This window comes from Fomitiporia mediterranea, assembly GCF_000271605.1.
Source record: "Fomitiporia mediterranea MF3/22 unplaced genomic scaffold FOMMEscaffold_4, whole genome shotgun sequence".
Classification (NCBI taxonomy): Eukaryota; Fungi; Basidiomycota; class Agaricomycetes; order Hymenochaetales; family Hymenochaetaceae; genus Fomitiporia; species Fomitiporia mediterranea.
Genome location: NW_006760389.1, coordinates 4147602 through 4160747, shown reverse-complemented (window position 1 = coordinate 4160747; position 13146 = coordinate 4147602). Strand labels below are relative to the sequence as shown.

At 36.9% G+C, this 13146-nt stretch overlaps 3 protein-coding genes across 3 annotated transcripts; 1 reads left to right on the top strand and 2 right to left on the bottom strand.

Moving 5' to 3' along the window:
• Window positions 1-878: 878 nt before the first annotated feature.
• On the bottom strand, window positions 879-2417 carry FOMMEDRAFT_18860 (uncharacterized protein). The gene is made up of 6 exons (XM_007264973.1): window positions 1978-2417; window positions 1875-1894; window positions 1616-1817; window positions 1530-1555; window positions 1293-1466; window positions 879-1214 (listed from the first exon to the last, which is right to left on the bottom strand). The coding sequence occupies exons 1-3, from the start codon at window positions 2122-2124 to the stop codon at window positions 1733-1735; spliced, it is 252 nt and encodes an 83-aa protein (XP_007265035.1). The 5' UTR covers window positions 2125-2417; the 3' UTR covers window positions 879-1214; window positions 1293-1466; window positions 1530-1555; window positions 1616-1732.
• Window positions 2418-2467: 50 nt separating this feature from the next.
• FOMMEDRAFT_145775 (uncharacterized protein) lies at window positions 2468-4823 on the bottom strand. Its single transcript, XM_007264972.1, has 3 exons — window positions 4667-4823; window positions 4109-4614; window positions 2468-4041 (listed from the first exon to the last, which is right to left on the bottom strand). Exons 1-3 carry the CDS (start codon window positions 4788-4790, stop codon window positions 2599-2601), a joined length of 2073 nt encoding a protein of 690 aa, XP_007265034.1. The 5' UTR covers window positions 4791-4823; the 3' UTR covers window positions 2468-2598.
• Window positions 4824-4983: 160 nt separating this feature from the next.
• Window positions 4984-6210, top strand: FOMMEDRAFT_27420 (uncharacterized protein; the record flags this gene model as incomplete). Its single annotated transcript, XM_007264971.1, has 6 exons — window positions 4984-5011; window positions 5105-5367; window positions 5440-5563; window positions 5744-5919; window positions 5980-6135; window positions 6184-6210. The coding sequence occupies 6 exons, from the start codon at window positions 4984-4986 to the stop codon at window positions 6208-6210; spliced, it is 774 nt and encodes a 257-aa protein (XP_007265033.1).
• Window positions 6211-13146: the final 6936 nt, after the last annotated feature.

Here is a 13146-nt window from a genome sequence, read left to right as displayed (position 1 = left end):
GTTTACTTTTGTGACAAAAATGATGAATCATCAAGTGTGACAATACTTATGAAAAAGGCAGTAAATAATGTAAAAATATATGAGATTAATTATATATATATTGTAAGAGAGGTCAAATACACTAGAACCTTAGTGTTGTAACTCAATCTATTCTGTACTAAAAAAATATCTACTACTTCTACTCAAGATTTAAAAATCTAAGAAAGGGACTAAAAATAAGAATAATGTCTAGAGACTATACTGATAAGTTTCTGAGCAATTTTATACAGAATTGAAGTTACAGTAAGTGTACTTCTGAGTAGTATCTATAGATCATATGTTCTGTACTCTTACTTCAAAGTAGATAACTAATGTATTCTTGTATAAATTTTCTCTTTATTTCCCTGCAAAAACATTCTCTACCATAGGAAGGCACTGACTTAGATTAATGGAGATTATCTTATTCTATAGACTTAGTACTGGGTGAATGTATAACTTGATACACTATGTAACTGGCACATACATTGTGTACACTTTTTTTTTGCATACACATGAACCTAAGTTTGCTGGCACCCTATGGCAAGGGGAAAGGTTCTCTCTAATGATGCATGCAAAATTATCATCACACTCCATCTAACTGAATCTTTCTCTGTGTTTCAACTAGCTTGTCTGGCAGGTGTTCAAGAATGGACAATCCAACACCTACTGAAGCAATGGAGGGAAACTGGTAGAGTTGAATGAGACATCCTATACAACCAGGGCCAACCAAGAATACTGGATTATAGAGATACTGAGGTGAGCATCATTCTACTGGATTCCTTTCTTCATTTCTTGGCATCCTTTTTGTTTCTTTTCACCTCATGGGAACTTTGGTATCAGTACCTTCTTAGTCCAGTAGACCAGCAATGCAACCTATTTTTATTGGAATTGAGAGATGAACTTTGCAATGCATGCGGGAAAGAAGTATCAGATACTACAGTATGGAGGGCACTGTGTTGGGTAGGATTTACAATGAAGAGGGTAAGCATCGGTACTCGAATGGCAAAGGCAAAGGCAAAGAAAAAGAAAAAGACCTCCCCATAGATCTCGAAAAGGGCAGCTGAACACAGTGAGCTGGAACGTATCAAATATCGGCTTGAGATGGGCAAAGTCTGTAGGAACAAAAGATTCTTGAAGCGGCTCGTTTTCATCGACGAGAGTGCTTGTGACCGTCGTACATATCTGCGCAAGAAAGCCTGGGCATTGCGAAATCGTCAGGCCACCCGCAAACAAGTTTTCGCCCGTGGAAAACAGTAACATCACTCTGTACTTGCCTTTGAAAGTGCTAATTCTTCTTCTTGTAGGTACTCTGTTCTCCCTGCAATGACGCTGAACGGTATGCTTGAATGTTCGATCGTCGAAGGTGCCTTCAATGCAGCATCATTTCTTGAATTCATTGAGAGGGTTGTAAACCGTGCAGAGCGTGGCTCTATTTTGGTCATGGATAACTGCTCAATCCATAAGTCTCAGGAAGTGAGGGACCTTGTTGAATCAAGGTGTGATTTACTTACCTGACCTCCTATCTATTCCACATCTCCTAAACGTGAATCATATCATTATAGAGGCATGCAATTGAAGTTTTTGCCAGCATACTCACCGGATTTCAATCCAATAGAGCTGGGTTTCTCGCTTTTGAAGAGGCGCCTCCAACATCTCAGATTCGGAGGGGGCGTAGAGTCTGTGCTTCAACAATTGTACGGGGAGGTTATGTCAATTAGTGCAGAACATTGCCATAACTTTTTCCGGCATTGCGGATACATTCGCTGGTGGGTTGTCCATTCACTTCATTCGAAACATCTCTGACAAAAAGACAGATGCATCAGAACTTATAGGAGGCAAAATAGGTCGCAACGTACCCTTGGTTCCTATTGTATCGCTGTCGCCATTTGTGCGAATAAAACGTGTATGTGATGTTATGCGGATGACGACCAAAGCACTGCAACAAGAATTGATGCTAACACGCGTGAAAACATCTGTCATTTTCGCATCGATTTCATCCCTTCTCCCATTCATCGTTCGGGTCCGGGACTCCTGAAAGAATCGTGCATTCGCTCTCCTCCTCATAGCATTGCGAACATGCTTCAACAGCGAACGGTCATATTCCATGTTTTACGAGCTGTGAACGCATCCGCACTTCATTCTATTCGGGTATGTTCGTGCATATCGTGCGGTAGTAGGTCTAGATGCCATTATCAATATTCGAGCCGTAAGCACATCCGCACCTTATTCTATAAAGATATATCCCAGCCAGTGTATTCGCGCGTGTCGTGTGGTAGTAGATCTACATATCATTGTACGCATTCGAATTCCCCGGAGCAGCATTTGCAACGTAGACAAGATGCAACTGAGTTATGTGGCTGGTTTAGAAAGCCAGATGATGGTTCGAAGAAGAAAGGGGTGTGGCCGCAGCACGAACAAAGACGATTTATGATGTTTTCGGCCGGCTAATACCGGTTCAAAAATACATTTCATTCGCGCGAATATTATTTACAAGGGTACGGCGAATACATAACTGCACGAGAAACATGATAGCATAACGATTGTCCAACACGGAATGTCCGACCTTCACTTCTGGTCATCTCAGTTTCCACGGCTGCTGCCCGCTGCTGGCTGCAGCGTGTCCGTATCTTTCACTTTCATTTTCCCTTTCCCTTTCCCTTTCCCTCTCCCCCCCTTCCCACTGCCACTGCCACTCCCCCTGCCTCTGCCCCCACTCTTCCCTTTATCCGTTCTCCGTCTCTTCTGAATGGGGTTCCCGTATACGTCACAAGAGGAAAAATCTCTCGTAAGAACCCCGTGCAGTTGCACCAATTTGACGGAAATCAAGTCTGCTTCGTGTGGTGGAAAGTAACGCTTCAAAGTCGTTGTATTATCCAGAGCCTTCAGCCAACGTGCCGGCATGGGGGGATCCATCCTGACGTACGAAGGATGAGCCGCTTCAGACCATAAATCCCTCAAACGCCAACTCTCCACAATGATGTGTTGGAATAAGTCGTAATCCTTCAGAATTTGATATGCGCGGATTGCGTCGGTAGCCCTCACGAGTAAATCCCTCGCTTCCACCTGCTTGATCTTCGCAGTATATTGATCTTGCGTCTCTTGACCAGCCGCAACAGGCGAAGTTGACATCAGCGAAGCTGGAGAGCCTGGTGTGCCTGGGGAAGTTGAAGAACCCAGCTGAGACGACCCTGCCGTACCTTGCGCTTCGATGTTTTCGAAAGGAGTAGATGCCGACCTCGGGCTCGTAGATTCGGACTCCTGACGTCTCAACATCTGAAGACCTGAGGTGACAGCCTGACGCAGGCTCCTTGGCGTTGACGGCTCCTCTTGCAAAGGGTACTGGTCGAGTATCTCGTCTGCTTGCCTACGAAGATCGCCGATATACATCGGCATGGTGTTCTTCCAGCGCTGGATGGTATCCCAGGTAATCGTCTTGTGCTGCCTAGTCATCATTTCTCCGCTCGCTGGGGACCTGTATGAGATTTCAACGGTATGTCCATCGGCAATCTTCCTCCAGAACGTGGCCCAATCAACTTTGCCATCGCGTTCGGACACGAAAGGGTTCGGGGGGCGGGGAGGAACTTGAGGAGCGATCTCTGCCTGTTGTGGCGCGGGAGGTGGCTGATTGTATGGTGCAGATGACTGTCTGAACAATACGGGTGGCTGATCTAATGTTGCGAATATTGGACCGAATGGTGAAGGTGGCGGCTGAATGTACGTAGCACCGCTAGGAACTTGGTAAGCTTGCACCGGAGCCTGCTGTTGATACGTTTGATATCCAGGGACCGGCGCTTGCTGACTAGGCGCTTGGAAAGTGAAGGTTCCAGATGGCACAGGCGTAGTAAGTCCTGGAATTGGCACTTGACCGTAAGGTACGTTGGGTGCAGTGCCTTGGGCTCGGTTCCCGCTAGTCGTGGTGCCGTGATTGTAAGCGTCCAGAAAATGGACCATGCCCTTGTAAAACGCTTGACGGCCTAGGTCGGCAGTCCGTCGACGTATTATATCCTCATAATTTTCGGCATTCTATGTAATACGTCGTATAATCAGCATAAAATCGCATGATAATTAGAGAAAAAAATGGGACGCTTACCTTCTCAGTAATCGCACGTTCCAATTTTTCAATACGGGAACCCGTTTCAGCGCGAACTTCCGCAACTTGTGTGCCAACGTCTTGCACTTGCTGTCCGACGTTTTGCAGTCTTCCACGAACGTCTTGAACGTCTTGACCCATTTTGTTCTCGAAGGTCTTGAGCTTCCATTCCATGCTGTTGATTCGACGGTCCGTTGATTCTTGAAACGTCTCCATTTCATCCCGCAGCTGTTTCACGGTCGCTTTTCGAGCCAGTGCGATTGAACGCATCCTTTCTGCATACTGCTTGCGTTCTGCAATCCTCTCTTCTGACTCTTGCATGAGTACGCCGTATTTGATATCATCTTCAGCAGATTCAACAAGCTTTTTCACGTGTTTGCCTTGAGGAGCTGCAAGTGTCGGTGGGGATGAAAACTCGGAAGCGTTAGAAGACGAATCGCTGGACTGACTATCGGAAGAAAGGCTGTAGTCGGATCCGGGAGACCATCCTCCAGCCTCGTTCACGTCTATATAACGATCAAACTTCGTCGAGCGGGAGTTGCTTAGTAAGTCACTCACCTTGCTCGGGTTCAAGGTCATGCGAGATTCTGGGAATAGGCATGGCTGGGGACCCTGACTGCTGCAGAGAGGGTGATCGTACGCGGGGGAAAGGACTTCCGGGAGTGGGAGCATGCTGGGCCATAGCAGACGCGGGAGATGATGGTGGTTCGAATACAAAGCGAGACGACGTGGCCCACGAGAAACGCTCTCGGACTAGATCGGAGATTTAGGTTTGAACGTCCATATCAGGATGCCTCCGAATCTCGCTCCTTCATCGTGTTCGCAACCATTGTAGCTTGAACTCAGGCTCTGCAATCCACACTCAACGTGATTCAATGACCTTTGGATTGCTTAGCGAGTGCTGTAAGCTTGGCCTGCCTATTCGCTTACAAAATGCATTTCAAATTAAAAAAAGCTTAGTTACATTCGTTTATTCTTTTCTTTATCCTTGCTCAGCATTTATTCAGACGACCGGAATGCCCTATCCATGGGCTGTGAAGAAGTCTGCAAAGCTCGTTGCCACCGAAGAAGCAGAGGCTGTCAGGAAGGCCTCCCAAAACCTCAAACAGCCTCGTGGCCGACCTTACAAGGATGAGCCTGATATTCTGGCAGTGGCAAAGCAAACACCACTGCAAAATCCAGCAAAATCTGGCCAAGGAAGAACCATGGACATACCTGCACCCATGTGTCAACACACAGCATGTTCCAAAGCAAAGAAGGTGAGGTTTGAGAACATTATCTAAGTTTCGCCCTAGCCCTGTTTATCATAATATTGTTCCCATCGAATATAGAAGAAACCTTGCTGTAGTAGTAACGATCGCAAGAACGATGCAAGTAGTAATAGTGAACTCAACAATAAGGATGGACCTGCAGACGTCTCTGTTTTCGACATTACACAAACTCTGAAAAGCAATGGTGTTGACTAGGACTCTGAAGTTTGTAACGAATCAGACAGAAAAAGCACTAGTTTATGTGAGCTCCCTGCTTCACTTACAAATCATCATTATGAAGGCAACAACAAGGTCAACTTTGACCTGAGTAGTACATCACTTTCCCACACACACAATCAAGACTTGTATTAACATTTTACTCTAGAGGACAATGGTTTATACTTGTTGTTGTTTGAGAGGGCAAAAGCATATGGATTGCTGACATCCACCCTGAAAGTACAGGACAACACTATTGAAATTACAGTTAAGGTCTTGGATGGAGTTGGTATACACAACATACTCATCAATTCAACCATAACACTTTCTGATCTATTGTATAAGGTAACTGAAATTACTAGAGGAATGTGTGTAATCTAGTTGCTTGGGTATGAAGCACTATAGTGTAAGAAGGTTGGCTCTAAGGTAGAATCACACTATCTGGACAGTCAGAAGGCTTTAGATGATCTCTTTACATTTGTCAATAAGTTTTACAAGGGTAACAAAAGTAAGAAAAAGGTTGAGGATCCTGAAATCATTATCTGTAACCTTGAGAATACAGTGAGTCTTACATACAACCCTCCTTTCCTATGTCTTATTACTATACAGGCCTCTGTAAAGCATTCTAACAGTTGAAAGAAGCTTCAGTCAAAGGTTCCTACAACAGTAATGGACAATGTAAGAGAACAGTATAAGGCAAAACTCTAGAAGATTACAGGTCAAATCATTACAAACTTCAAGTGTGACAAACACAATAGTACTTTGTGTACTAGAATTAAGGGCAAACACAATTACATTCCTTATACTCACTCTGATGTTAATGAACTGTTAGGAGAGATGTGTTCTCTAGGTTGATAGTACTCTCAAACTGTGAATGTAACTTGTAGCCCTTAAACTAACTATATTCTCAAAGCTACTAGTTAGGATTTATACTAGGAGAACAAGTAGGAATACAAGAAGAGTTAAAAAACTAAGGAACTACTGTATTTACAGACTACTTTTTATAATTACTAAATAATAAGAGTAAAGTAAGGAATGAAACTTGAGAATAAGATTAAAGAAATAATAAAGACAAATATTACAAAGCCAACAGGCATATTAGAGGCTAGGAAGAATTAATAGAGTGTTATACATTAGAGAATATAGACTAAGAGGCTATTATACAAGAAAGGCACAAGTTACTATATTGGGCAAGTAATAGATTGGCTGTATTATAATTGTATACACTACCTCACATCTCTATAGCTCTCTCCTGTGTTTAATACTAAGACAATCTCTATAAAACTTTGTGAAACAATAGATAAAATGTTAAGAATTATAAAAATCTAGTTACAATGTTGATTTTTTACAAAACTGACAGAGATATAAAGAAAATAAAATAGGTCTAATCCTACAATCCTAACATTACCTCCCTTCTTAGGTTGTATGTTCTAGACAACTGAATCTAAAGGCTTTTTTGTTTAAGTAAAGTGTTAAAGTCTCTAAAGGTCCCTTTTAGAATGTTTAGTCATCTTAGAACACTAGGATAGACTTTATAGAAATCCCTAACAGTATTCTGAGTATGAGTAAGGTTATTTTCAGGTTACTAAGTTGCTTCCTAGTATTCTACCCATTTAACAAGGAACTGAAGCTTTCCCTTATAGAGTCAAAAGTTAAGGATAGTCTCAACTTTGTATTTGATCTTATTATTTACAAGTTCAGAGGGAGGAGAGGGAGGAGCCTTCTAAATCTTAAAGACTTGAGAAACATATAGTTTGAGTAGAAACTCATTAAATACTGAGTAAATTAACTATTCCTAAGATAGTTTGAGCCTATATATACTAGCTCTAACTTTTGAGTCAACCTTAAAGGGACTAAACCACTTGTCATCAAACTTTTTAGTAAGTCTAGTAGTCTTTATGTTCCTTGAGTCTAAACACACTATATTTTCTAGCTTGTACTGTATAAAGGGGTCTAAATAACAATTATAGTACTTTTTTATAGTTTTAGTAGCTTGGTTCAGGCTTTTCTTTACAAGTTCCTGAACCTCTTTAATATACTTAGTCTATTGTTTAACAGAATATGTACTAGTCTCAGTTAAAACTGATTCAAAGTCTACAGAGTGTCTTCTAAAGTTAATATAGAATAGAGAGAACTTTATAGTAAAGTGTTCTTAATTGTTATATACAAACTCAGCTATAAAAATCTATTCTGCCTAGTCTAACTATTTATAGTTAACATACAAGTAGAGATACTATTCTATCTCTTAATTAATATACTCAGTTTAACTATTAGTTTAAGGATAATATACTGTAGAGGGATTCTCTTTAATATAAAGAGCTTTATAAAGTTCTCTTATGTTCTCTTATAAATTTAGTATTAAATTATAGTCCTCTATTATGTATAATCTTTCTAAGTAATTTATAGAGTTTAAAGACTTGATCTCTGTACAGTCTAACTATTCTCTTAGCTGTAACCTTTGTAGTAGTTAGAAGAGTATATATTTGCTTAGAGAAACAATTTACAATAATACAAATAGTGTTAAATCCTTTAGACTCAGACAATTTACTAATTAAATTAACAAATATTACTTACTAAGGTCTAACAGGTGTATTATGAGAATGTAATGTCTTTTGTTTTATAGTGTATAGGGATTTTGTTCTTTAGTATTTATTATAGTCTTAAACATACTTCTTAGTATCTGTTCTTATTTATAACTACTAGAACTCTCTCTAAATCATTTTAAGCATCTTCTTATACTCTAAATGTTCTACAAGTAGAGAATCATAATATTCCTTCAGAACTATTAGTACAAGATCTAATAGAACTGTTAACATTTATTTCAGATAAATGCATCATATGTCTCAAATCATGCAAACGTCTCACAAATATACGCTATTGCTGAGACATGTCTTCCGAGACATACATCTGAGACATACAATATTAGATAGCATATATATTACTTTAATCTAAGGACAATGAAGCTCATTAAGAACTTATGCACAGTCGACTCGTATTGACACCTACACACTATGAGCAGAGTCTACTGAACCCCTACTAGTGTGACTTACTCTTAGTATCCTTGTGAGCAGCACACAAACCTATGGAAGAATATTTCCTATCAATTAGGAAACATTGCAACCTCAACACACTAACAGGTTATGAGCCTTGTGCTCCCTGCTCATATCTACATTGTTACTATGCTTTTACCTTACCCTCTACAAACACAACGCTTCGAAATCATCATCTCTGCAATTATGATTTCCCCCTCAGTGGTTATATGTATGACTATATGCACCACAATTGTCATCTTGAATGCTTCAGTGTACTATACACCATAGTACAAATGATTTGATACACTCAATCATATTATACTTGATAAGTATCATCAAACTACTCCATTTAACACTGAATCCACTTGATTCTACACGTACGATCCATTCTAATCGTCTACAAACCTTTGGTGCTCTCATCTGAGCATACTAAATGTGAATTGTCTTGTCTGGAAGACTACGATTGCTTTATACAACAAGATATGATACAATACTCGTAACTGGAACGTATTATCTACGTGGACCTAGACACACCTGTCTAAGCATCCCAAACACACATTGATTTATTAAACTAACGAGACATGTATTGGATACACAATACAAGACATATATTGGATACAGACAATGTATTGGATGTCTAAGACATACAGACGGATGAACTAGTTGCTTTAAATGCAATGAGTACTCAATAATACTATATCCAAATGCTGAATTACTTCATCTTACACTACAAAGATACATTATAATAATAACATCTCACATAACAAACAAACATTTGATAGTATATCAATAATATAAATGATTAATACTATAAACAAAAGAACAATGCTAGCAAAGCATAATAACAATATAAAGAAATATATTGTGAACGTATAATCAATCTAATAATGATTAGGCAAACGAATAAAACGAAAACAAGAGTATAAATGCTACTAAAGCATAATAACTCGAATATAAAAACAATTTATACTATCACAAATGAACAATCACAATAAATAACATATATTTACGAAATACAAACATATCACATAGATAAACGAATATACAAACATACAAAGTAATAATAATGCATTCGAATGTATAAAACTATTAATTGTTGAATAACACAATGTTGTATGCAAAATACAATCAAACGAACACATAATAACACATAAAACAAGTAATAAAACATACAAAACAATGTTGCAAACAGTCTAAACATATAATAACAAACATATATACTTATACAAAGTATTACATTAAATTAAAACATAATGCTACAAACAAAGAAACAATATAATGATGCATATATGCATAATATTGACATTATAAACTATACAGACAAATACATATCTTATACCTTGCACAATTACTATTACAATGCGAAAATCGAACGAACAATAGTTACAAATACATTGTAGCAATATAATGTATCAATATGACATACATGATAACAAAGTATTAAGTCAATACAATTAATACAAACAGTTTAAACAATATAAACATATTTCAGACACATCAAAAATATCATTAACATACAAAATGTTATAAACAATTAAACGTCACTTAAAAACTTGACAAAATACAATAATACAGACGCAAAACAAAATAACTAATGCCTCGAAAACATTAGAGCCTAACATTGGATAGTCTGAAGGGCCAAGCGACAGAAAGAACACTGCCACCAAGTACACAAAAGACGAACGAACGTCAGAACGAAATCCAAAAGAAACAAACATAAGTTCAGAACTTGATCAGACACTTTACTAATGATTAAACACAATGTGTGATGGATTTAATCGATTACTACAAATGGCAGAAAGATATTTATTCACAAAGAATATATCTATGATCAATACATAACAAATATCATTAACTATTCGAAGTCCAAACAATGTCATAACAGTGTATTCTTCATTAACAGCCTTGCTTGAAGCTTGTGCCCATCACAAAAGAATTAAATTAATAAACGGAACGGAAACAAGATGCAATAGCTTGAATACTTTTGTCATCAAACGGAAGACAAATGATACTGAGTGAAACTAAATAATGCACTACTCAATGTATGCAAATATAACGAACAAAATACACAAACTTAACATTGCTAAACAATACAATGGATTATATTTATCCAAATAACAAACTATTCAGACGTACGCATAACAATCAAACGAAATACACGAGCATACACACAATCTATTTGAGTATAAACTCGAATAACAAAAAGTACAAATGCCATAAAGAATTAATAACAAGATCAGACAAAAATAACAAATAACATCAAAGTTATTAAACAAAACACATTCACACATTAATACACAATGCTTAAACGAATGATTAAATGACGAAAACACATGAACGAATTAATTACACACACACAAAAGCCAATTGCTCAAAGCAAACCTTCTCAAATTGAAGGGGAGTAATAGCATATATTCACAAACATAAAATTCACAAAACATAAAACATAACGAATAATAGAAACATAGCAAACGATTAAATGATGCAGAAATATTGACTACATCACTATTTAACCTTGCACATCCCACAAAACATAATTACAAAGTTATTGCAACAAATAAGAAGCAAATCCATTGAATTCAATAATGAAATACCTATACAAGAGACATTTTCTCTGAAATCTTTAATGGTCACACCATACATGGCACCAATTGAATGTATTACAAACGAATATATTACAGAGCATATACTTAAACACGAAGAAGTACACTACATACAAAGATGTCGAGCAGAAAAGCATCTCTGGTACATAACAAACTATACAGAAATATTGAACACAACTATGCTTTCCTCAAATGGAACGTATAATACATTGAAAATAACAATCATGCATCATGCGAAACTTACAACGCTTATTCCCTAGCATGTGGGACATAATAGCAAACAAATAATCAACCAAACGAAGTAATATTCAGACAGATAATTAAGAATTAATGTAATGTAGCCAAGGAATGGCACATATTCCCAAAGTGATTGATGCTAGACGTGTGAAGCACTTGCATAAGTTAATTAAAAGAAGCAACAGACGTAACAGCAATCAAAACGTTAATCCTTTCGAAGCAAACAAGATAATGTTGATCATAATGAACGAAATGAGCAATACACTCAAAATTAACGAAATAAATTCATATCTCATAACAAACGCACACATATATTCAGCGAATAAAGCAAATATAATGATTAAAACAATATCAAACAGAATTTGACACGAAATAAGCAATAAAACAAACGAATATTACAATATATGATGAAAAATAGAACTGTGAAAGTGCACTACTTCATCTATCTACAAAATAAAAGCAACAAACGTGTATTATAACTGTGCAGAGCAATATATTAATCAAATAAACATTACACAATGATAATAAAACATTATCACAACGATAAAACAATACAAACATACAAATAACGTTATAGTTTGTAAAAGTCAAAGGACACATTAAATGATAACAAACACAATGCACACATATATTGATAATAAATATATCTACTGTAAAACAGCAAAACGATACAAACATATCATATGTTTAAAACATAAATAATGTGCCTAAACAGACTTACAAACAGTCAGATGATAAAACAATACAAATAACAGAAGAATAAAACCTCAATCAACCTTAATATGAAGCAATCTGACATATCATACATGATATTACAAATTGTGAATGATACAATGCTTCAATATAAAGGCATAGAACTACAATTGAATGCTTAAAAGGCATGAATACGAAACGAAACAAACAAAGATGATACATGATGAATAGAGGACATCATAATAACATCAATAACACATTTTACAAGCATGATTCAACAGTTTCATTGCAAAAGTAAAAGTGGAAAAACTACTAGTAACACAATTCAAATGCACAAGAATACAAATTAACGTGAACGAATTAATAACACACACATTGTTATTAAATATAGTATTAACTATACAAACAAAACGATACAAACGAAGTACAATTCTAATTACACAACGAGTGTAAGAATATAAAACGAACTACATGTATAATAATACGAATACAAACGAAACGAATAATGGAACAACTGTAGAACAGTACAGTATGAAGAAATAAACATACTATGACACAAAACGAACAATATGACATGAAAAACGAACGAAACAAAGTTATAACATATCATATTAAATTGCAAACGAGAAAACTACTATCATACGAATGATAAAACATTATAGTGACAACTATAACATTAATAATATTAAAACTATGAACGAACAAACACTAAAGAGATCCTGCAGCTCTCTTAGCAATCAAAATTGAATTAACAATCGATTTATTACATTGAACATAATAATAATACATCGGACGAACGTAACACTTACAGTGGACTTAATATATGAAGCAAACGAAACATTTACATTACAAATGTAAATGATATTAGTAAAAACAACAGACAAACACATATCAAACATTATATTAGTCTGATCAACTAGTATAAGTTTGAAGGGGAGTGTTAACATTTATTTCGGATAAATGTGTCATATGTCTCAAATCACACAAACGTCTCACAAATATATGCT

Bases quoted from the DNA above. Each gene is read 5' to 3' on its own strand.
- FOMMEDRAFT_18860 (XM_007264973.1), bottom strand. From the start codon at position 2,124: ATGGAATATGACCGTTCGCTGTTGAAGCATGTTCGCAATGCTATGAGG. The intron at 1,895-1,977 runs GTTAGCATCAAT...AAATGGCGACAG, and splicing joins TGACAGATGTTTTCACGCGT to CGATACAATAGGAACCAAGG. The intron at 1,818-1,874 runs GTACGTTGCGAC...TCTTTTTGTCAG, and splicing joins CGATACAATAGGAACCAAGG to AGATGTTTCGAATGAAGTGA.
- FOMMEDRAFT_145775 (XM_007264972.1), bottom strand. From the start codon at position 4,790: ATGGCCCAGCATGCTCCCACTCCCGGAAGTCCTTTCCCCCGCGTACGA. The intron at 4,615-4,666 runs GTGAGTGACTTA...ATCGTTATATAG, and splicing joins TGACCTTGAACCCGAGCAAG to ACGTGAACGAGGCTGGAGGA. The intron at 4,042-4,108 runs GTAAGCGTCCCA...CGTATTACATAG, and splicing joins AACGTGCGATTACTGAGAAG to AATGCCGAAAATTATGAGGA.